This window comes from Colias croceus, chromosome 10 (genome assembly GCF_905220415.1).
Source record: "Colias croceus chromosome 10, ilColCroc2.1".
NCBI lineage: Eukaryota > Metazoa > Arthropoda > Insecta > Lepidoptera > Pieridae > Colias > Colias croceus.
Window position 1 is genome coordinate 9181014 of NC_059546.1, and position 26279 is coordinate 9207292.

Here is a 26279-nt window from a genome sequence, read left to right on the forward strand (position 1 = left end):
CGCCATTTTTTTGCTCAAACTAAGTTTTAAAAATTATTATCTAGTTAGGTACTTACCGATGAAAGTTATTTCTTTGCACTTTTCCGTATTATTTGTATTATTTGTGCAATATCGTAACACACACCAAGGCATATTTGATGCGTTTCACTTTAAAACAAATAAAAAATGAGCGTGCAGTTACGCCATATAGCGTATGTTGAGCGGAACATAAGTGATGTAGGCGGTGTCTCCATATGTATATCTCAATGTTTACAGGTGACATTTTAAAATGTTCGTGTAATACTTTATTGGACGGAATACGGATAAATTTTAACCAAGGATTGAAAAATCCGCGCTTATTAATTTAACGTGATTACTGAATAAGGTGCCTCTAGTGCGAGTTTTGAGTACAATAATGCTAAGCATTTACGATTACAGTTTAAATAGGTACGATTATTCATAATTATAATATGTATGCAAGTTTTTTTTTATAACTCGCGCTAAAGGTAAACTTGGCACTATAGTACACTAGGACGGTGAAAATCTAATGTTATTATAGAAAAGATATAATATAGTTTGATTGGTGTTCTATGCTTAGTTTATATTATTTATAATCTGTATTATAAATAATAGAATGGTGTCCGCGCCACACAGAGTGACAGTGATAGAGAATCACCAACCGCCTTTGTGCAAGAGAGATAGCACATGTCTACCATCTATCATTTATTAACATTTTGAATAGTCTGTTTTAAAGAAAACGTAGGACCCAGTAAATATTTTAACTTAACAATAATCAACGGCTTTAATGAAATATTTCAAAACAACAAACAAAGCTAAGGCACTGTGATTGAAACAAGCATAAAAATTCGTAAAAACATTAAAAAGGCAGCACCGAATAAAAACAAAGAAATTGTGCTTACAACGTAATAATATGTATTATAAATAAATTATATATGTTGGTCCTCTTACCTTTATGAAAATACGTTTCACAAGTGTTTAAAATAAATTAACAATTGCAGCAAAATTTAACATTATAGAATACAGATACGTGTACTAGGTTATTTTTATAATTTATACTAATAAATTTGTATATTAGACAAGTATCCGAATAAGTACTTTGCTAGAATATCAAGATATACGTAAGTAAGTGAGGTTTCAGTCTTCCTAACAAAGGGGTCCAGTGTAAGTTTTGACGAGTAACAATATTTCGAATTAATTATTATAATAAGTTCATAAATCCTGGATATATAGATATATCTAGAAAATATGACACATATTTGGACTTAATTGAGATATAAAAATTATTATTAATTACTTATAATAGCGCCAAAACTTACATTGGAACCACAGAAATCGTAAACGACTTCAAAGAATAAACACTGGGTCTTGAAAACTGCCTTCAGTATCTATAAAATAGTTTAATACAGTAACTATCACAATCGGTAATGTAGACTTATTGCAATCATAATATTATAAGGAATGTGATGTCGACATAACGCCTTCACAATCGGGACTATTTCTTGAAAAGAGCTGTTACCTCCTCTATCGTCCTGTTCTTCGTTTCGGGTAGTTTGAAATAAGTGAATACATAGAATAAAATCAACAACACCGTATACGGTAAAAATACGTAGTTACCTAATAGATCAGACATAGGAATGAATGTTAAACCAACGACGAAGTTGGCCAACCAATTGACTAGAGCCCCCACGCTCACAGCCGCGCTCCTTGCACCTTGACCGAACAATTCCGACAAAATCATCCAAGGTATGGAGCTAGGACCAACACCGAAGAAACCGACATATAGTAAGGTAAATATAACAGCGAATACGCTCATCGTTTGATTGTTTTCGTACGTGAAAAATGCAATAGTCATGAGCACTGAGAACACTGTCATTCCACCGAGACCAACCAGTTGCAATGTTCTTCTGCCGAGACGGTCCATCAAAGGAATCGAAACCAAGGCCATTATAAACAACATGCTGCCGACTCCAATTGAAGCTAGACGAGCATCTCCTTCCGAAAGACCAGTCTTTACGAAAATCGATGACGAAAAATATAATACAGCGTTTATTCCACCCAGTTGTTGAGATAAATGCATCACAATACCAATAATTAAGGGTGTTCTTAACGAATCAATACGAATTAAATCGCCGATTGTAAATTTCTGCTCATTTTTCATAGCTTGATCCTCGATCTGCATGTCTCGGATTTCATCGTCAATTTCATCAGTGCCTCTGATGCTGGATAGAATTTTTCTAGATTGTTCTTCATCGCGTTGTGAAAGTAACAGATATCGTGGGGTTTCTGGAGCGAAAGGCAACATTATCAGTTGGACAGCTGACGGTATGATAGCTAATCCGAGGAGCCATGGCCATCCTTCATCGCTGCCCAGAATCACGTCAATGCCGAGAATTTGTCCTCCAACCATACCGAAAGCTACGGCTAATTGATTAACGGTCCCGAATGCACCACGCAGTCGCACTGGAGCTATTTCGGAGACATAAGTTGGTGATGCGGTTGTAGCGAATCCACAGTTGATGCCGATGAAAAATCTGCCAATAATAAGCATGGCCAGTGACGTTGAAGTTTTGCTGAAGCCCATCAGGACGGCACCTACGATGCCGAACGCCGCATTTATTATCAGGGCGAATTTACGACCACGCTTGTCGGCGATCCAGCTGGCTAGCGGGCATCCAATCATGCCACCAACAGCGAAGATGCTGACGATAACACTGAAGACGACCCCGCTATTGACGTTGTAGTTTTCATTGATAAAGTTCTCTATAAACGTTCTGGGGGCATTGATGACTCCGGTGTTGAAGCCAAACTGCAGCATTCCCAGTACGGCCGCAAACACGGCGTACAGGAGCGGCCCCGTAGTCCCGCCACTCGTCATTTTGGGCCGCGATAAAGACTCTGAAATGAACAGAATTCAAGGTTAGCGTGATGTTGAGATAAAAATGTCAATAGTGAGTGGATTTTCGGTAGTCTCCGATAAAAGAAACCGAAATACATTACGTAATTTTGTGGATAGTTGTTTGAGATGAATTTTTTGCAAGATCTCTTGTTTCAAATTAAGGAGAGAAAATAGGGAAAATTAGACTAATACCTAATGGAGTGAGAAAGATTTTAATAATAATATTCATCACTATATTCGCTACATATCTAGTTTGTTTGTAAAACGTCCGAGATAGGAATGCATACAAATTATGTATGAAGACCTCATATCATACATAATTCATAAGTATTGATCTTTGAAGAAGAATTATTCTTCAGAATTTCTTAACATATTCTGGTATATTTTATACATTCACTTGTATATGAAACAATGTCCCATCAATCACTTATTAATGAACTTATGTATTTAAAAATAAAAACTATCTGGTATCATTATGTCAATTATTTGTAATTAATGCTTCGTTTTATTTATCAGAAAATTATGACTCCAGAAATAGTAAGTATAAACGGTTTAACGAGAACAATATGGTTACCACATGCCTTACACGAAAAATCTAATTTATATAAATTATAATAACGACTAACTGGATAAAGCACTGTTTTAATTATTTGACTAGGCACATATTCACAGAAGTTTTCTCAATAAAACATTTTACTTACACTCACAACACAACACAATAAAATATTTGAAAAGAATGGTCATATCATATACAATCATCAGTGATAAAAGATAGTGATCAATAGTTTGATAACTCTTCTGTAATATACGTGTATACAGAGAAACAAAATTTGTCTGTTTTTGTTTTATCTCATAACTTTGAATATTTTTTTTAAATAGGTGCATAGTTTCCTGCTTTATTTTTTTAACTATATTGTATAGTAACAAAAATCTTAGATAAGTATGTATTAAATAAGGTTGATTAAATAAATCTAATTTAGAAGTTCCGTGAACCAAAAAATTTATATCTGATACCATTCCTATGAGAAATATCGAAACGAATGAACTAAGAAGTATCCCAAACATTTTTGACAAGATTGGGAAAAGGTTATTCGTTTAATCTATACTAATATTATAAAGCTGAAGAGTTTGTTTGTTTGTTTGAACGCGCTAATCTCGGGAACTACTGGTCCGATTTGAAAAATTATTTCAGTGTTAGATAGTAGGGTTGTTGAGGAAGTGCTTATGCGGAAGAGGAGGAGGAAGAGGAATTTTCACACGCAAATTTAGGGGATGCGGATGAGGATGAGGATATTTTTTTGAGGAAGAGGATGCGGAAAAGGAAGCGGAAGAGGAAGTGGATGAGGACGAGGATGATAGAAAATTATAATCAAAATTAAAAACTAAAACCTTTAAAATTAAAAATTAAAACAAGACACGAAAACACTCTCCTGTCTGTACATATTGATATTTTTACTACATGAAATATGCCAATATTGCCCCCAAAAATATGGCTTTACACTTAGTAATTAGTATTTGGTTTAAAATAGGTAATATGTCTGACAACACTGCCTCTTGTTTGTGTCGCTTAATTAAATCAGCAACTTGTTGTATCTCGTCGAATATCATGTGTGATTTCGCGGGCAAAAAATGGTGAAAATTCAAGTGATGGTGAAGACTCTACTCTACTAGGTTTTGTTCGTATCTGTTTGAAAATATCTCGACAAAAGCTTATTCATTTAGGACACTTCTTAACTGGGATAGATTAGGTTTTGTTGAGTAATATGTATAAACAAAAGCTCAAGAGTCCGACTCGTGACACAAATAGTATACATATAATACCGTGAAATATGCCAACATTGCCCACAAGGTTATCTTTGGCCCAAGATCAATTCATAAGACAATTTTTAAATTGCAAAATACCTTCATACTTTGGCAATATGAATAGTATTTGGTGTAAAACAGGTTATATGTCTGACAACACTGCCTATTGTTTGTGTCTGTTTGTGTCGCTAACTTAAATTAGCAACTTACCGTAACTCATCGAATATCATGTGCGATTTCGCGGGAAAAAAATGGTGAAAATTCAAGTGATAGTTTGTGCATGATGGCTAAAACACAGAATATTTTTACTCATAATATGTTATAAAATAACTTTTGAAGAGTATTTTAATTAATGCTATTATTACCACGGAAGGTTGTTTTAAACAAAAGTTACAATGGTGGGCAAAATTACCCAATACTGTAGCGATTTCTATTTGACAACAATGCCCACCATCGAAAAAAGCTTAGGGTTTGCTACAACAATATATGCACACGATCTAAGAAAAACATATGCTAAGATAAAATACTAACGTTTCTATAGAAAATTTTTTAGAAAATTGAAATTATTCTAAAAAAGTGGCAATGTTGGCATATTTCACGGTATATATAGGCTTTGTAAATTCGCCGCCCGATCGGATCGGCCCACATCGCGCTGCAGCGAGTGCGTTGCCGGAGATACAGCATCCTCATAAATTTCCTCTAAATTTTGAGGAAGCGATAGCGGAAGAGGAATTTTTTCTTTTAATTTTTGAGGATGCGGTAACGGTTGAGGAACCCAAAATATTGCGGAACTTCCACATTATGAGGAAGCGGAAGAGGAATCCTCAACAACCCTATTAGATAGCTCATTTATCGAGGAAGGCTATAGGGTATAATTATATCATCACGCTACCACCAACAGGAGTGGAGCCACAGGGGTGAAACCGCGTGGAGCAGCTAGAATATAATACATATTCAAACCAAATCGGAATCACTTGCTGTCACAATAATGTAAGGAATTACAATCGATATAATTGTCTTTATTATCATAATTATGAAATACAAATTTTATTTCATTAGATACGTAATAGATTATTCCTCTTATCAATCAATAAAATAATCATAAGATTTCTAAATCTTTAATCAAACTTAATTTGCCGCATATTAAAAAAAAACTAGAAGATATTAAAATTCCAACGACGACTACGACTTCAAAACCGCCGACATCGAACGTTGGCTATGAAAAACATCATCAACATTAAAATACATCCAGTTAGTCACGTTATTTATGAAAATATGAAAACGAGGTTTTCTGTATCATTTTATTTGCTTGTAAATAAACAAAAAATCTGTACTGTCAATATAAGTTTTCGAACAATCAAATAAAACAATACGAAATATTTCATAATAACTATATCTCAGATTACAAAATACTTTATTTTGTAATCTAAGAACTATATAAATATAAAATAAAAATAACTATGATACTCTTTTGATATGAAATAACGATGATTAAAAAAAAGAAACCCACAAACCTTTTTCGGTCAGATTAAGAGAACCCACCAACATTTTTGTCAGATTAAGAAAATATGCTTTCAGGATACCGAGATAAACCTCCCCTATGAAAATCTGACGCGCTCGAGTATTTCAAAAGGACTCTTTTTTTCTGCATTTTCAAAAATTCATCATAACTTATCGTCATGTCGTAATCGTCAGTTTTTTTATGGGGAGCTTCCTTGGGGCCTACTTAACACCCCTTCCGAAAATCTGACGCGCTCGAGTAATTTTTTTTTTTTGTGCATTTTTGACGAATTTATATGCCTAGCCCCACCACGCAAACCGGCAGATTAGTATACCGTTGTTATCAGAGGGACTTGGGGCATACGTAGTATGAATATCTGACGCGCTCGAGAATGCCCAAGTAACTGTTTTTTTTTACATTTTTGAAAATCCGTACACGCCAAACCCACCGCTAAAATGGTTTTTACCATAGAAGCTTTTCTTTTCGAAATTATTTTCTCTTTCGATTTTGATAAGTCTCGACGACGCCGTTGAATTACGCCATTTAGCTACCTCGCCTCCCTATCTACTACATAATAACAAACTACAACGTTAGCGAATAAAACCTAAAATCATTTTAAAATAGGATATTCGGAAAATAATTAAGAAAATGGTAGATACATATTGAAAAGTGAAAACTATTGTTGGATGTGTGGAGAAACTCTAAATTAATCAATTAACATTACTATTTTTTAACTTACACCATAAGTTACACAAAACATGTGGTAAACATCCGTTCAGCCTTATTTTGATCAATGCAAAGCGTATCGAATTCTTTAGCCGATTTCTTTACAGATATTGTACGACTGTAATATTAATAACTAGCTGCGCTTCGCGGTTTCACCCGCGTTGCTCCGCTCCTGTTGGTCTTAGCGTAATGCCTTTAGCCTTCATTGATAAATGGGCTATCTAACACCGAAAGAATTTCAAATCGGACCGGATAGCGCGTTCAAACAAGCAAACTCTTCGGCTTTATTATATTAAGGTATTAATTTAGGTATTAAATATATAGATAATTACTATTTTTAACTTACACCAATCATTTTCAAAGTTTGTGGCTGTATTGCCGTTTTTATAATACGCCCTAGCTACCTTAAAATTTAAAAGCATTTAAAAGATGTTACAAGTCACAGAGTAATGGGTACCATTCACAGGCGCACCCATCCGCTGGATTTGTAGCTGGTTACAAGTCCGCGGACCAATCTGCGTGTGTATGTGTAGGTAGTTGTGCGCGGCTCGCGGCTCGGCGCGGGCTCGCCGTCTGGATACGCGAGCGCCGCGCCGCGCCGGACAAATCCGTACGTGTGTGTGCGCGCGCGGATTTGTCGGTGAACTTGTCAGTCATTCGCCATATATAGATAATTAATTTTATAAATAACTAGCTTTCCACCCGCAGCCAGTGCCGTCTTTACCATAGGGGCACAGGGGGCCAGTGCCCAGGGCCCCCCATCGTCAGGGGGCCCCCCTGGAGGAGATGTAGGACTGACAATTTTTCTCACATAAATCTCAAAATATTTTATTAAAAAGCAATACAGCTTTTTAATGCCAGAACGTCAGATCATTTTCAGATTTATTCGAATCAAAACATCTATGTTATTACAAGGTTATTACATGGAATAATTCGAGTGATTCGAAGACCATTATAATTAACTTATCAGACATTTACTCGAATTATTTATTTACTTATTAACGTAATCTAATCTAATCTAATCTAATCTAATATATTATAAAGGCGAAAGTTTGTATGGATGTATGGATGCATGGATGTATGGATGTATGGATGTTTGTTACTCTTTCACGTAAAAACTACTGAACCGATTACAATGAAATTTAGCACACATATAGAGGGTAACTTGGATTAACACATAAGATAGTTTTTATCCCGGAAATCCCACGGGAACGGGAACTATGCGGGTTTTCCTTTGCAAACGCGGGCGAAGCCGCGGGCGGAAATCTAGTATAATATATTTTTACTTGAATTATTTTGCGATTTATGAAAATTACTAACAAGTCTAAGTTTACAGAATAGCATACAAGGGCGTTGTGACAAAACTTTAATCTCTGGGCCTCTAGACAAGTGGCAGAAACGCTAGAGAATAGAATCCACTATTGATACTAATTGATATAAGCTTATGACGTTTTGCTAATGTTTCGGTCACACTACCAAGGACGACGACGACCACGACCAAAATTCCCATCCAGCCGAAATTTGGTGAAATTATTAAAAACACAATCTATACTTAATATAATAAAGCTGAAGAGTTTGTTTTTTTGTTTGAACGCGCTAATCTCGGGAACTACTGGTCCGATTTGAAAAATTATTTCGGTGCTAAATAGCCCACTTCTTTGGCAAGATTATAAGATACCAAAATCGTTGAATTACTCCATGACGTTACGGTATTGTTATGATGCAACCTTGAAATTTTACTCTCAACGCGCCTAAAGAAGTTTCACTTCAAAAATATATTAAAATTTCCCGACCTTCTGTTACTACGAAAAAATTTTTTCCTAAAAGTCAACAGATATTAGCGGCCTTCACACGTACAGTTTAAACCGCGCGAAACACCCCGCGCCATACCATCCTGCCGTCCGATCCGTGCGTGTAGATGCGATGAGCGCGTGGTGGCGTGACAGTTTTGATGCGTTGCGTCGATGCGTACGCACATCTTTATAGTTTTCCGCGGATGCCACGTGTGGATGCAAATATTAGAAAATGGCGGTTTGGAGCGTGGAAGCAGTGACGGGTTTTATAAGGTTAAATCGGGAACATCCATGCTTATGGCAAATCTATACATATAATAAACTAGCGGTCCGCCCCGGCTTCGCCCGTGGTACATATTAACGTTTTCTCTACATAAGAACCATCCTCGTACTTCAAGGAATATAATAAAAAAAGAATTATCGAAATCGGTTCAGCCGTTCTCGAGTTATGGAATTACAACGAAAAGTGGCATTGATTTTTATATATTAGAGAAGATCTGTAGAAGGGTCAATTCTGTACATTGAAAATGTTGAAAAAATAAATAGCAGGGGGTGTTACTGGATCGATACCAAACCCAAATATGTGATTAAAAAAATTTTTGTCTGTCTGTCTGTCTGTCTGTCTGTATGTGAAGGCATCACGTGAAAACTAACGGTTCGATTTCGATGAAACTTGGTATAATTATACCTTATTAACCATTATATTTATATTATAACCCATACACGTCTCCTTTTTACATTATTATTAAAACCCACTACGAAACCAGCTAATGCTATCACCAGACGTGCATCCATTTCTACTCTACACAGATCAGCGCGCGGTCGAATCTACACAGACTTATCCGCAGATTGGCGCGCAGTCCCAGGAACGGCATTCAAAACTGTACGTGTGAAGGCCGCTAATATAGGTTTTTCGTGATTTTTACCGAAACGGTAAGTTTTATCATATAACCACTTTTACCCAAATTGTAGATCATAAAATTATCTATACAAAAGAATCAATACATTATTTTCCTAAGATGTAGCTTCCTACCATTTTCTAAGATATAACGATTTATAAACTCATTCCATCCTTATAATATGCACAGGTTTCTTAAATCACTTCACACCTAAATGATTTTATGATAAAACTTATCGTTTCAGTATAAATCGCGAAATCACCTATTTTTTTATTTATTTATAACCTGGAATATGTTTTTTAATTCACGTACCGGAATGACAGTTAATTTTGAATTTTATTTTTAGTAATCCTTATTCCTTTGAACAATTTTACTAATTTTCTGCTGGATATGAAATTTTGTAGTTTTAAAGGTCCTAGAATTTAGTGAACTCTGTTCACACCGGACCATTTCTATACGAATAGATGACAAGCGTTTTGACTTTTGCCATTTGCCTAGGCTTTGAATAAATTATGTTAATAACGCACGCAATAATTTTGTCTTAAGGGACACACCGCACGCCATCTATTGAGATAATTTAACAACCATCTCAACCAATATGAAGCACTTTTCAGTGAATACAATATTGTAACGATGGAACACGACCTTTTTTGTTGAATTTATATTTTATTTATAAAGCATTTGAGTGCCATAAAACCTAAAATATAAATTCAAAGAGAAAGGTAATTTGAAAAAGTAATTCTTAAAATATTTCTTAATTAAATTTAATTAAAGTCAACTTTGGAGCGCCATTACAGCAGCAGCGTTTCAAATGAATTATATAAAAAAAAATAAGGAAAAAAAGTTTCCTCAAAAGACCATATTATAATACAACATTGGTCAGAAGTAACTTTTTTGTAAAATGTATAAAAAAATGGAGCAAACATTTTACATAGAAATTTTCTTTCAGTTTTCTTATTACTTCTTTAAGTTTCAATTTAGGGCAAAAACATATATAATTGTGGGAAAAAATTTGCGTACCTAGTTTGATTTCTTTATATTTCAAAGGGCCCCCAATTCTTGTGTGCCCAAGGGCCCCGGCATAGTCTAAGACGGCCCTGCCCGCAGCTTCGCCCGCGCAGTCAAAGAAAAACCCGCATAGTTCCCGTTCCCGTGGGATTGCCGGGACAAAACCTATCCTATTTCCCGGGATAAAAAGTAGCATAAGTCCTTTCTCGGGTATCAAAATATCTCTTTACCAAATTTCATGCAATTTGCTTCAGTAGTTAAGGCGCGATTGAGTAACAGACATACAGACAAGGTTACTTTCGCTTTTATAACATTAGTATGGATTAAAGGAATTCATAAATCACAACGCATTATTTATGGTGGATTCTTGATAACAGATTTAGATTTTTTTCGGTCGATGCAATACTTGCTCGGTCTCAGCATTGAGCATATAATTTGGGGAAGTGAGAAGTTGGTCGAACATTTGTGCAACCTATACAACAAGTGCATAAAATATTCTTATTTGCCCAAAAATTTGATAAGAACAATAGTTGTGCCTATTGCTAAAAATAAAAGCGGTAATCTAGGCGATTCGTCTAACTATAGGCCTATATCTTTAGGAACTATATTAAGTAAAGTGCTGGAGAGTCTTATTCATCCTGAAATACAGAGATCATTAAATATTAATGAAGCACAGTTTGGTTTTCGTCCTGGACTATCAACGGACGCCGCTATTTTTAGCCTAAAGAGTACCATAAATTATTATAAGCAACACAAAACATCGGTGTATGCTTGCTTTTTAGATCTTAGTAAAGCTTTTGATCTGGTAAATTATGGTATTCTTTGGGATAAACTGGAAGCAACAGGAGTTTCTTACAGTGTAGCGCGTCTGTTGAGATTCTGGTACGGAAATCAAACAAATTATGTCAGATGGGGCGACTCCATGTCTAGCGGGTATAGGTTAGAATGTGGAGTACGTCAAGGAGGGCTAACCTCTCCGGACCTGTTCAATCTCTACATAGATGGATTGATTGGCGAGCTCAGGGGAACCAGGGTTGGATGTCATCTTGGCGACGTGTGCGTAAACAATTTAAGTTATGCCGACGACATGGTTCTGCTGAGCCCCTCAATTAAGGGTCTGAGAAAACTACTCTCAATTTGTGAGAATTATGCTAATTCTCACGGCTTGAAGTATAACGCTTTAAAGACCGAATTGATGGTATTTAGATATGGACAGGGACCGGAGAGAATACCTGGGTTATTTTTGAATGGTTCTCCTGTTAAAATCGTGGAACAATTTAAATATTTGGGTCACATTTTGACGGGGGATCTAAGAGACGATTCAGATATTGAACGAGAGCGCAGGGCCCTTGCAGTCCGGAGCAACATGCTGGCGCGAAGATTTGCCAGGTGCACTACTGACGTTAAAAAATTGTTATTTAAAACATATTCCATGTGCATGTATACGTGTCAATTGTGGTGCAACTTCACAAATAAAGCGATTTCTTCATTGAGAGTGCAGTATAATAACGCATACAGACTCTTCATGAAACTGCCCAGGTTCTGTAGTGCATCTGGCATGTTTTTGGAGACGAGGGTCCCGGATTTCAGGGCTTTAATGAGATCTCGAATCGCAAATTTTTGGGAGAGAATGAGACGCTCCAGTAATAGTATTCTGGTGGCTGCCTCTAACTATTATGACAATCCAGTACTTCTGTACTGGTGCAAAGTTCACTCACCATATTATGCTAGGGATAAACCTATAAAGCCAAGAAAAAACTATAAATGGTGCTCTAATTGTCTTTAATCTTAATCTTTTTTATATATTACTTTTATATGGGAACCCAACATTTCCTGAAATAAAACAATTTTATTTATTTATTTATTTTATTTTATTGCACCGACTACTAGAGTCGGAGAGCTTTTTTTCGTGGTAGGATAGATACGTGCAAGGCTCACCAAAGTTCACAGTCGACTGGACTGCAACTCGGCGCTCGTGTAGTGTGTGGGCGATGACGGATTTGTCCACGGATTGGTACGGCTCGGGGCTCGGCTCGCGGTGCGTGTAGTGAATGCCGGGCTTAAGAATGTGGTAAACATCCGTTCAGCATAAAGCCCGGCATTCACTACACGCGCCGCGAGCCGAGCCCCGAGCCGTACCAATCCGTGGATAAATCCGTCATCGCCCACACACTACACGTCTATCACTATCCGTCTCCAGACGGCGAGCGCCGCGCCGAGCCGCGAGCCGCGCACAACTACACATACACACGCAGATTTGTCCGCGGACTTGTCGCCAGCTACAAATCCAGCGGATGGGTGCGCCTGTGAATGGTACCCTTTAAATCAATGTAAAACGTATTTAGCCGACTTTTTTACAGATATAATATTAAGTATGTCTAATAATTTAAATATAAATACATGCATTTCATGCGATAATGACCGATCAAAATGTCACCGATGCAATGTGATTTTACTACGAATCTATAAGTTAGTACATAATATTATATTGTTGTCGATAGAAGTAGATCTCTTTAACCGCATTATACTTGAAGACCTTGCCCGACAGGATTGAGGCTACACGATAGCCAATACATATCAGTATATCTATAGTGTAGTAATTTATTAATTGACACTGTTTCCTGTGATATCAAGTATCCAATGTATTATTATGTTTCCATGTGAATGAATGTAAGATACTGGTACAGTGGACGGAAAAAGGCTGAAGAGAGAGAGAGAGAATTTAATTAAAGAAAGAGATGTAAGATAATTACTATTTAATACCTAACATGAAAAATAACAATACGCTATCATGAACGAAAACAGTAATTCACTTTTATGTTAATAATAAAGTATCACTTTGATTTTACGAGGCTCAATCTAATCGATATTTACATACATATCAACTAAGGCACTATATCATTTATAATGAACCCAAATTGTAATTTTGCAATTTGCATTCTGAATATCTGAAAATACAACAAAATAATTTAGCAAGGGTCTTGTCCAAATAATATTGGACAAGACCCTTGAAAGTTAGCAGAAATAACCACTCTAGAAAAATTGTCTCTATTTTCTGCGCTTAATTTAAAAAAATCATTTTTAGTCGCTCACGAATACTCCACGATTTTAACTAAGATTTTAAACCTCTTATTTACATTTCAAAAATCGCAATGCAATGGAAAAACCTAGTTTCCAAAACACTGGATTAACCACATCTTAAAAATATAAACAGAATTCATAATGAGTTTTAATCGAGGTATTTACGATACGTGTACTTCAAATAAATATGTTATCAGCAGTTGTTTGTATATAATTGTGCATGAATGATGCGTTTTGTTTATACATTAAGAATTAAGATACTTGGAGGATATTATAATAACGACTTTGTTCACCCTTCATAGATATACATATATTATTTTAAACTTCATTTTTTGTTTAACTTAATTTTTCTGCAAGAAATTACAATTATTAGATTATCTGAGCAAACACAAAATAATCCTTAGAACAAGCTATTTTGCTACCTAATGATATAGGTACCAATAAGTTATTAATCTAATTTTATTGGTATGTTATTGCATAACATAATAATAAATGATGTTAACTGAGTCGTAACAGTAAGTCATACCTACATTATACTCCTACCAAAACTTTAAAACAACGCATTATTGTTATCACTATAATGACTTTCTTAGAGGATGTTAAATGTTTACATATCGCGTTAAGTAGGTATTTGGTTTATAATATTTTAACTTTTATCATTGGTAATAAATAAAATATTATACATACTTAGTACTTACTAATATGCGTTTTGAGATTTCCCTTACAGTAATTACTTACAGTAATTATGTTCATAAGCTGGGTCCACACCGGACGATCCAGTGATCCCGCGATCCGCGATCCAGGATCGCGGAGCATGGATCGTGGATCATGTTAGGCCGATCCACTTTAAAAACTTGCGATCCAAAATATGCGCTCCAAGTGATCCTAAGGCGATCCGTGATTCAGCCAGTCTAACTCTTGTACGATATGGAGTCACACGTACAACGGCGGCGTCTTGCCGTTGCAGCAGTAACTTTTATTATACTGAAATGTTTGCGAAAAAAATCAAAAAAAAGAAATCGACGGTTTTGGGTGAAACAACTTTACAAAAATCGATTGGAATCTGGGACTCAGCTGTACGCAGAGTTAGTTTCAGATGAAGTGGAACACAATTTTGCAAGAATGAATGCTAATCAATTTGAGATATTGTGTTCATTATTGGATAACAAGCTAAGAAAGAATGATACAAATTATATTTTCTTCAGATTTTCGACCGACTTCCCCATTTCGCAAGAAATATGACGCCATGCATCATCCCTGACACCTCTATTTGTCTAATTCGAATCCTTGGGATCCCATAAACATGGAAATTTTTTGTACAACGATATCAGACGGCGACTTTCCGAGATATCCATGACTTTCTGAGGTGAGGTGGATCGCGCGAACCAAAACACAAGCGTCTACACCGCGCGCATCACGCAACTGAGGCACCTTTGAAGCGGGTACAAAAACCGCCCGCTAACGGATCGCACGAGGTAGGGATCGCGCGCGGCAAAACGCGTGCATGGATCGCGCGCGGCACGTCCACACCGCCCGCATCTTTGGATCGCGCGCCTGCCGCGCGCGATCGGATCGCGGTGGATCGTCCGGTGTGGACCCAGCTATACGCTTTCACACAGCTACCTACATGACATCAAAATCAAGTTTTTCATGCTGGCTTTCTCGAATTGCATGCATGGTATATTCTGCCCGAGTTACTTACTTGGGCAGAATATACCTATAAATTGTTTTGTAGACGTCAACGTAAAAAAAAACTTTTTAAGTAAGTTTGAATATTTATACAATTTATAAAATAATCGAATACCCAATGACCTATAATAAGTTATCCTTATACCTAACATAGATACTATTTCAATAATCTCCATTGAAAACACTAAACGCATTTCTTTTTCTTATTTTTTAGTAGTAGCTAACTAATTAACTATACCTTTGTACATATTTAGAAATATATGGTACTAGCTAGTTAATTCGCAGTCCATAAATAGGACGAAAATCACACGTCAGCATAAAAATGCCATGTGGTAAACCTCTGCATTATGACTAACACTAACAAGTCGGTTCTATTGTAATTAGTCACTGAACCCATTCAGTTTATTGCTGTTACTTCACACTTGACGTTAATTACATGAATGCTTTTGATTGTTATCTTGCAAACATTTAGAACATGCATTGAAATCAAGTACACATTTCAATTAACGTTTTTGAAGTGTTAAAGAAGAGTAGGTACCTATATTTCTGGTTTCACCGCTGTCTGATAGCTTAGTTGATAACTTTTTTACTATTTCGATATTTGATATATTCAGTATTTACGTTAGGTATTAGCCATTTTAACCGACAAATAACCCATTGAGCCCCGAGCGGCCCGATCGGGCCACGACACAATAGATTTTCTATTGTCTGTGATTCCGGGGGCTGAGTTAATAAAAGAAAAACAGGAATCATCAGGAACCTTGGCTAGCCCTAAACTATAAAATATAAATATTAATTATTAACTAAAAAAAATATGATTTAAAAAATCTAAGTAAATAAACATTTAGTAGGTATCCTAAATTGCAGTGCTGCATTAAGGGGTGACCTGACCAGTGACCCTGGTGCAGTAAAGTAAGGTAAGGCAAGTAAAGTAAGGTTTTATAGTATTTTTCAAGGTTTACCATGTCGTAAAAACTAAACATTTGAAACATTAGGTATTTATATAGGTAATGGAAAATCCAGTGAGGAAAATAATACTCTAAATAGCGATGAAACTTAATAAAAAAGCGAGTAGAACATCAAATAAGTTAAATTTAGCATTTATAGACGACTCTGATTAAATATTTTTTATATTGTACGCCTACTAGATCCTTATAAGATAATAATTAAATAATAAAGAGATAAGCATAGGTCCCTAATATTAAATATTTATTGACCATATCAATATACTTACTCAGAATTTATTTGAACCAAAATTGGCAAATGAAAATTTGTTTTTACGAAATGATTATTACTCATTGTAGGTATTTAATTTAGCTCAAACACAAGTAAATATTACAACCGGTATCGTTATAGTAGGTAGGTACATGACACAAATATAAAATGTTCTAAACCACGCAGACGAAGGGAAAGTATTTGCTACTTTATATAACTGCTAAAACTATTACGATAAGGTACCACAAAAACCAGTAAAGATAGTTTTTAACTATGATGACACAAATTCGAAAAGCCTTCTGTCCCAAGGTTGCAAATAACAATTGCTGACGGTAAATTAAGCGCAAATGATTGTATAAACCGGATTTCTTTGATATTTCTCGAACGTGCGCGGAGTTTTTAATTAGGTACCTACTTAAATTATTATAATTTCCTCCAACAAAGAAATAACTTATCTTTAAATATGCACAAAAAATCAAGATTATTTACATTTCTCTAATCGCAATCAGCCTGGTCATGGACTGTGGTTGCGCAATGTATAAAAGTCAACAAACCTTCAAATAACTCGTAGTTTCTGACACTATTACTGAATTTTCACTAACACTAAAAGAATGTGGACCATAGATAAATAACACCGAAATTCACTTGCGCACAGATAATATAACTTGTTTATTAAAAACAAATGAATAGTACGTTGCGGCTAACGGAGCGAAGCAGACTGGTTTTGTTGACATCGCAAGAACTACTTGATTGCAAATTATATGCCGCGAACTTATTTTTATATCATTATTTTTACATTCAGCGTTAATCTAGTTTCTTGGCGCCTGACGGAAATAAACCTTCACTTAATATGTTTGCTCTATATTTATTTATCGTCCTACTTCTGTAATCTGTATTCAATTTTCATCACTTGTTAGGTTTCGAATGTAGTTTTAAAGTCTTGCCGTCATAAGTAACCAAAATGAATCAATTTGCATGCTGATATGACAACAAAAGATCTTCTACAACATAAAATTAAAACAAGGACAAAAGAAATTATACAAAATCTAAAGGCGTGAAATATTCCATCTCTATTCATCACACAAAAATTTCAATGAATTTACATCCAAGATGTTTACACATTTTGTGAAGAATGTTTATCACTACACTTATTTTAGTTATAAATATTATCATTACTATTAAAATAACTTTATCCAATACATTAAATCAAATTTTCGATTAAATATCGAGACCAATCCATTTCATAAAAAAACAAATGTTCGTTCGAAATATGTGACCTATTGACGAAATGATCAATAACTGTCCTACATTATAAATCCAATATAAAACAATCCTGAGCAAACATCCACAGTTTACTCGATACAAATAGCATTAAAAGATTTAAATCTATGCTTAATGACTGCAAACAATTCTCACTATGTTGCAAAATAAAATCGGTGCCGTGAAAATGAACAATAAAAACCTGACCTTTTCAAGAGCCTCCATACCCTCCGATAAATATATTGATAAAAATAAAATAAATTCGCTTTTACATTAAGAATTGTACCTTAAATGGTATTTGGATAGGAGGAAACAATTTTCAGTAACTTTGTATTTAAGCATTTGCTTTAACCGATTGAACCTTTTGATCCATTATTGTTATCTACTAGTTTCAAAACGCATCTTTTGTAAACAACGTCATAGATTAGGTCTTAGGACAATGCCGATTTTTTAAATTCGTTTATAGTAAAATACATAATGATACTGCTGTCCGGAAATTTAGCATATTCAGCAAAAACTGGTGGCTTGGCCAGATTTACTGACAACATTTAGAAACATCACTAATATTATAGTTCCGCATTCCACATATTAAGCAACTAACCTTTTGTAAGTATGTACATCAACGATAAGGTAAATAGAATAATCAATACTTATTTGAATCTCGACCTGTACGTTGGATTTTCCGGAATAACGACCTTGAGTAACCTCAAACGACTTGGCCAGTGTGAAAAACTTAAACAATAGCTTATTTTGACAAAACAAATACAAAACCTTTGATATATAATAATAATTCTCTTTGGATATTTTTATCAAGTGAATGAACTGAAACAATTCATGGAGTGTTAAATACTTGAACATAATTTACGTGCTATATTAGGCCACTTTTTAATAATAATTTATTTTAATATAATGCAATATTATGAAAAAAATAACTTTTTGTTTGTTTGTTACGACATACAAACTAAAGCTTTTCAATGTATTAAAAAAAATAGGAACATGGCTGATAACTTTACATAATATTATAATGAGACAGTTTTGATCTGTCGCGTAATGATTACAAACGAGACAAAGAAGTTATTACTAAAATGTTGTCTAGACTTCAGAATCTGTATGTCCTAAAACAAGGCCTATTTCCAGTCATATGTTTAGTAAGTTCTGAATAAAACTTATGGACATAACTTGCCGGCAAGATGGCGCCAATGTTATTTGACACCAACTCAAATAGAGGGGTGGGCGCGTGACTAGAAAAGATTACAAATTATTACTGTCCTGGATATAATATTTTTTATTACGCCTTTTTAATAAAATATGTATATGATTATAAGTTTATGCTACATGCAAGGTAGGATCTTGTCATTTTTTTTTACCGAGCTTCTATGGTTATTAAAACTACATTAGTTTTGACTATGTTAATTAGGTATAATGAATCTTTGTGACAATAATTTTTTGACCATTTTGACCATGTGATAATAATTTTTTGTCTGTATTGTGCTACCAATAAAACGTACCTAATGAAATCCACTGTAAAAGGTTTTCTGGCAACATTCTCCAAATATTAATTAACACAGAATACTACATTTTGGAATAGGGAAATAAGGAAAATACCTTTACTGTTGAATCTTTGTTTACATAGACGAAATTGGCTAACTATTAATTAATGATTTATTTATAGACTCATTTACCACGTCAATGTAGAACATCATTTAGATGCAATTTAAATATGTAATAAGAAAACCAAGTCAAGGGTACGTTACAAAATTTTCGGTTCAGGTCAGAATTATATGGAACGGTTTATAGGAATACTAGCTGTGTGACGCTGTTTCACCCGTGAGAAAATATATGTACGAAAATTTGGTTCACCTAATTCAGGACTTTAAGAAGAAGAATAGAATAAAGAATACTTTAGTGATTGATTACAAAAAATAAGGCAATATTTTTCGTCGTATTTTCGATCCCATCTAGGTATATCGGTGCTGACTGCTGGGGTTTAGCATTTTTTTAGCACAGATTTTATTACATACAAAACATTTGAATTTGGCTTCGAGTATATAGAAAAAATGTGTTCATAATCACTGGTTAAAAATAAATCAAGATTCTAACACGCTTTATGAAAAAATCATAGTGTTCAAAAGGAACTCTTATTTTATTTTTAATCTTGCAATAAGCGAAGAAGGCAGGGAAGCGAATTCAATAAATTCCAATGATATCTGCCCTCTACGCTTGCAATGCGAAAGCTCATCCATTATTGAGGGAAGAATTTAATTTCTTCTCCTTCGAAAAGCAGAATTATTCCACTCGTTGTTACAATTGTTTTGATACAAACAGGATTATTTTTATATGAAAACAAGTAAAGATAGTACATGCTATTACTGTTAAAGAGTCCCAGCTCGATTTAAGTATCCTGTCAATTTTTAGCTCTTACATAAAAAAAAATTCTTACACGTGATAGTTTTAATTAAAATCACCATAAGGTATCGTGCAAAAATACTAAGGAGGTTAAAAAGATACACTAATACAAAACAAATCAGGATGACACCACGGCACTAAACTAGTTCAATTTACTATCCGTCCTAAGTCGTGATCATAAGCTAATTGCCTATACTTGAGCAACACAATAACACAAGTTAATATATAACAACTAACACGCTCGTTAACACGTGGTCTGAAGAAGATCAAATGTATCGATATTTTACTGTTAAGGGAAATTATTGAATGAAAATTAAACAAAAATAATAGGCAATCAGAAAATTCTTGGCGAATATACTTAACTTCTATTACCTACGTAAGAAGTTACGTATTTAACTTTCAGGAAAATTAAACTACAAATTGCCTAAAGCAAAAAAGATTTAAAATTAAAATTTCATTAAATAATTTCTAATGACCGAATTTACTCGAATAAATTAGGTCACAGAAGGATTGCAGAAAATAATATATATCAGCGTGTTTTTTTTAGATTTTAAATTATATTATATTTTATTAGATTAGTTATATTTATCTATTACCTATTATTTATAAAATTATTCATTTGAGAGAGTCGGAAAAATTTAGTCACGCTCGCATCCAGTTATCATTTTGTTTCCAACAAGAGATATAGTTTTTTGATTGAATGTTGCCCTTGTTTAGTCGAATACATTTTTTTTTAATTACATACTTAATTTTTCCTCCTTTCAGTGAGAGAAAAACGGGCATTTATTTAGTTTTTACGTCATCGGTGATACGACTTGTTTATAAAATTTTAAACCGTAAATAAATAAACGAGTACTATGAACGCATACAGCTCAAGACTAACATAAACAATCCTGACCTACCTATAAACTATAAATCTATATGAAATCTCAGGTAGGCAACTAGGTAGGTACCTACCTATCTAATGGAAAAAATATTATTTCGAAAAACGATTGTGTGCAAATATTGCGGAGAAATCTGTAGAAAAAAACAATTCCACTTTTCTGCATAATCATTGTTATAACTGTAAACGAAACATGTGTGTGCATTTATTGTAATTTAATTGGTTTTGACCTTGAGTTTAATGGCGGGAAAACCTTTGTTACTCGATATTGAAATTGCGTTTAAATATGGTAATTTTATCAATTACATAATTATTATTGATTATATCGATATAACATAATTATTATTGTAACTCCTCGTTCCATCTTCGAAGTTCGAATTCGAAAACATGTTGGAATTTAAAAATATATTTTTTAGAACTACCTAGGTATTCACAGACTAAAAAAAAAATATAGAAACTATGGCTTATAGAAATTATGGCTAGGTTGGTATATTGGCTTTGTTATCACTTATCAGTATTCCTGAATCCTGACATTTTTAACCGACTTCAAAAAAAAGGAGGAGGTTATCAATTCGGCCGGTATATTTTTTTTTTTTTTTAATGTATGTACACCGATTACTCCGAGGTTTCTGAACCGATTTACGTGATTCTTTTTTTGTTCGATGCGGGATGGTGTCGAATTGGTCCCATAAAAATTTTATTCGGATAGGCCCAGTAGTTTTTATTTTATGAGCATTTTTGTCTGTAGGTATTTGTAAATTTTGCAAGTGCAAGTTTGAAGTCGGTTGTTTTTAACGCAGTTATCACTTGTGATTTCACGAAGTCAAATACGTACATGAGAACTTCTATCGATCAATCTAATGAGTCATTTATTTAATAGAATATTTGAACGGATCCTGTGGTATTTTCAGCACCAAATGTGGCAATTTTTTTTGTTCCAAAAAATACATTTCTTTTTGTTACATCATAAATAATAATATGAATAAAGTGGGGTATGCACTTCTATCGAGCGTGCATTTACCTACATACCTAGTAAAATACCTATCAGATAGGTACTAATTTAAGTATATTATTATTTATTACTATTTTAGAAATAATCGTTAAGTTAGCTACCTACTAGGTAGGTGTTGGTTTTTTAAAGTTGCTAATCATGGCACAAATGGTTCGACATCGACGAATGTTTTTTAAAATATATTCACAGAAGACCATATTCGTGAAACATATTATGGTAAAAATCAAATTAATTGAATTGAATTAAGCTGCTTGTCAATGTATGTTTATTCAAATATGAAAATAGGTAGTAATACAGGTATAAAAAAAGAAGAAATCGATGTTTTTACACGCAAAAGCGCCATTCGATGACCTCGTGCTGTGGGTCTAAAAAACAAAATTTCACCAAAACAAGAATCACAAACCTCGCGCACGAAGAAGTGACGACCTATTCTCAGTGTCGTACTGCATTGTCACTTTTTATTTGATATTTCACTTTAACGTTTAGGTTCGATTAAAGAAATCATTGACCAAGCACCAGCAGTGGCTAAGGTCTCGCCTTTATTAAACGAGCATGCACTGATGTGTCAACGTAATGAATTTTATTGAACCGTTTGGCGAATCGATTTTATGCCTTGGCGAATGTACTTTGTAAATAAAAAAATGATATGCCTATTATAATATACTCGCGGACGATATATCGCGGCGGAGAGTGAAACTAAACTAGGTAATCGAAATTAAAAACCAGACACCTAATGTATTTTGGAAATAATAAAATGTGCATTAATTTAATACATTATTATTTAATTATCATTATGTATAGTTTTGCATATTTTAGTGGTTTTATAATGTAGGTAAACGCTAGCATTAAATAAATTTAAACATTAACATACCAACCTTATTTTTGATAAATAATTTGTACACACACACAAATTCACCAATGTTTTATTTTTTAATCATCATTCTACATTAATTAATAAAAATATTTACAAATTAATTAAAGTTGTTTTAGCTCGATCTTTAATCAATTTCAAATTTCGAACAAATACACCCAAATTACACCACAGCTCACGAATTAAAATGACAAGTGACATTTGACATTACACAGCTTTCCGGTTTGTTGTTTTTAATATTTGCCGAAAATTATGCGGCAAAGGTTTTGTGACAGACAGTCAGAATATCGATAAAGTAAATTAATTATTATTATTATGCTAAGTTATTATGTATTAATATTACGATACGATACTTACGATTTTAAATATTAAATTGTAGTAGCATCGTGTCGTAGTAATAGTAGCAGGTTAACGTAGCACAGAACAAGTTATGTAGTTTTTGCCAGATTATCGATAAGATGTATAACAACGAAAATGTTAGGTTGTATTACTCTAATATCTATTAGTTATTTAGCTCCCATATTCTAGTTGGTAACGGTAAAAAATGAAGTATTTCAATTTAATTTTTTTTTTTTTTTTTTTTTTTTTTTTTTATGTCAGAGCAAGCAAAGGAGCAGGTGGGCCACCTGATGTTAAGTGGTCACCACCGCCCATAAACACTTGTAACACAAGTAGTGTTACAGGTGCTTTGCCGGCCTTTAATGGACAAATACGCTCTTTTCTTGAAGGCCCCAATGTCGTAGTTGTTCGGGAACACCGCAGGTGGCAGATCGTTCCACAGTTTCACCGTACGCGGAAGGAAGTTGCGGGTGAAGCGGACAGTGGTGGAGCGCCAACCATCCAGATGGTGCGGATGGAACTGGTTTTTACGGCGTGAGGTCCGGTGGTGGAACTGTGCGGCTGGTAAAAGGTGGAACAATTCCTCAGAGCACTCCCCATAGTAGATTCTGTACAGTATACAGAGAGACGCAACGTCTCTCCGCACTGACAGTGGATCGAGCCTATCGGAAAGCCTACGGTCATCGACAATTCGAGCTGCTCGACGTTGGATGCGGTCAAGAGGAAGGAGTTGATACTGTGGGGCTCCGGCCCAGAGATGAGAACAGTACTCCATATGCGGTCGCACCTGAGCCTTGTACAGCTGAAGTCGGTGGGCCGGCTTGAAGTACTGTCTCGATCTACTGAGCACACCAAGTTTTTTCGAGGCTAATTTAGCCTTCGCTTCCAAATGACTGCGGAATTGAACGTCACTCGAGATTTCAACTCCGAGGATTCCGATTTTCGGCGATATACTAAGGGGAGTACTCTTAAACCGAGGTTCTACGACAAATGGGGTCTTTTTAGCGGTGAACGCGCAAACCTGTGTCTTTACGGGATTGAACTCGACAAGATTAAGTTCGCCCCAATCCGAGACTTCTTGGAGAGAAGACTCGACTTCAGACACAAGTTTGTTTCGACTCTCATTGAGGCTTTCCTTTGAGGTGTTTGCACGGCCGGGATAAAGAGCATCCCCCGTACTGTCGTCTGCATAGCAATGAATGTTACTGATTTGTAACAAATCATTGATATGCAGAAGAAACAGTGTAGGAGATAGCACGCAGCCTTGTGGGACACCAGCGTTCACATGAAGAGGCTTAGAGCAAGAACCGTCGATAACGACCTTAATGCTCCTCTCTTCCAGGAAGCTGGCAACCCAATCGCATAACCTCGCAGGAAGTCCGAAAGATGGTAATTTCGCTAGAAGTGCCTTGTGCCAGACCCGATCGAAGGCTTTCGCTACATCCAAACTTACAGCCAATGCCTCCCCTTTACTCTCAACCGCCTCCGCCCATCTGTGAGTGAGGTACACCAAAAGATCACCAGTCGAGCGACCACTACGGAAACCGTATTGCCGGTCGCTTAACAACTGGTTCTCCTCCAGATACCTCATGAGCTGGCTGTTAATAATGGATTCCATTATTTTGGAGAGTAAGGAAGTGATGGCGATCGGTCTGTAGTTAGACGGATTTGAGCGATCGCCTTTTTTAGGGATTGGGTGGACAAGAGCAGTCTTCCACGAATTCGGAACAATGCCTTTGGCGTAAGAGAGCCGAAAAAGACGCGTTACAACCGGTGCCAACTCAGGAGCACATGTCCTAAGCACAATAGGGGAGACTCCATCCGGCCCTGTCGACTTATGGATGTCAAGGGAAAAGAGAGCGTTTCGAACGGCACGTTGTGTGAAACGTATATCCGCCATTGAATGGTTGCACCGCGGGATGGTCGGCGGTGTCTTTCCCCTGTCATCAAGCGTCGAGTTCCTAGCAAAGAGAGCGCCCAAGAGTTCGGCTTTCTCTTTAGCGGAATGGGCCAGAGAGTCTTCGTCCTTGTGCAAAGGTGGAAAGGATGAACGACAGAAGTTACCTTGGATGGCCTTGGCGAGGGACCAAAACGCCCTTGTTCCCGAAGGAAGTCGCGTTAGTCTATCGCCAAGTGCACCAATATAACTAGATTTAGCCCTAGCGATTTCTCTTTTGTAGGATCTGGAGGCAAAGTTGTACTTCTTCCTGATGAGACCAACGCTTGGATCGCGACACGCCGTTGCTGCAACCCAGGCTTGAAAAAGTTCCTGTTTCTGGCGAGACGCCATGTTACAGGAACGTCCAAACCAAGGCTTGGATTTGCCACCGACGGGCACAACAGAGTATGGCACAAATAGTTCCATACCCTGCAGTACCACGTCAGTGATAGACTCAGCACAAGCGTTGGGATCCTCCGAGGAGAAGCAAACAGGCCCCCATGGGTAGGAAGCGAAAAAACCACGCATTCCGTCCCAGTCTGCCGACTTGTAGTGCCACACACGGCGTCGAGCTGCAGGTGTCTGCTGTTTCGAACCCGTAAGTGGCACCATACTCCGTATCAGGCAATGGTCTGATGACCCCAGTGGGGCCACGACGGAGACCTGATAGTTCTCGGGATGTGTGGTCAGCAGAAGATCCAGAAGAGAGGGAGTATGGCCCTCCACATCCGGTATTCGCGTAGGCGATGAGACCAGCTGTGTTAGGCCATAGGCTAGAGCGAAATCGTGCACAGTTCGTCCCGCGTGGTCAGTTGTACGCGACCCAAGCCATTCAACGTGGTGGGCATTGAAATCGCCTAAAACCACAAGCTCCGCAGAAGGGAACTGTACAAGCAAAGTGTCGATCATCTCTTGGATGTGCTCAAATAAACGGTCGGTACCAGTATTCCCGCTGTGG

At 35.9% G+C, this 26279-nt stretch overlaps 1 protein-coding gene across 3 annotated transcripts; it reads right to left on the reverse strand.

The window, feature by feature from the left end:
- Positions 1-1283: 1283 nt before the first annotated feature.
- LOC123694968 (glucose transporter type 1-like) lies at positions 1284-23217 on the reverse strand. Of its 3 annotated transcripts, none has more exons than XM_045640617.1 (2): positions 23048-23217; positions 1284-2895 (listed from the first exon to the last, which is right to left on the reverse strand). In XM_045640617.1, the coding sequence occupies exon 2, from the start codon at positions 2873-2875 to the stop codon at positions 1493-1495; it is 1383 nt and encodes a 460-aa protein (XP_045496573.1). In that variant the 5' UTR covers positions 2876-2895; positions 23048-23217; the 3' UTR covers positions 1284-1492. The 3 variants fall into 3 exon arrangements, with proteins under 3 accessions (XP_045496573.1, XP_045496570.1, XP_045496571.1); XM_045640614.1 differs by lacking the exon at positions 23048-23217 and adding an exon at positions 22576-22814; XM_045640615.1 differs by lacking the exon at positions 23048-23217 and adding an exon at positions 17166-17341.
- Between the last annotated feature and the right edge of the window lie 3062 nt (positions 23218-26279).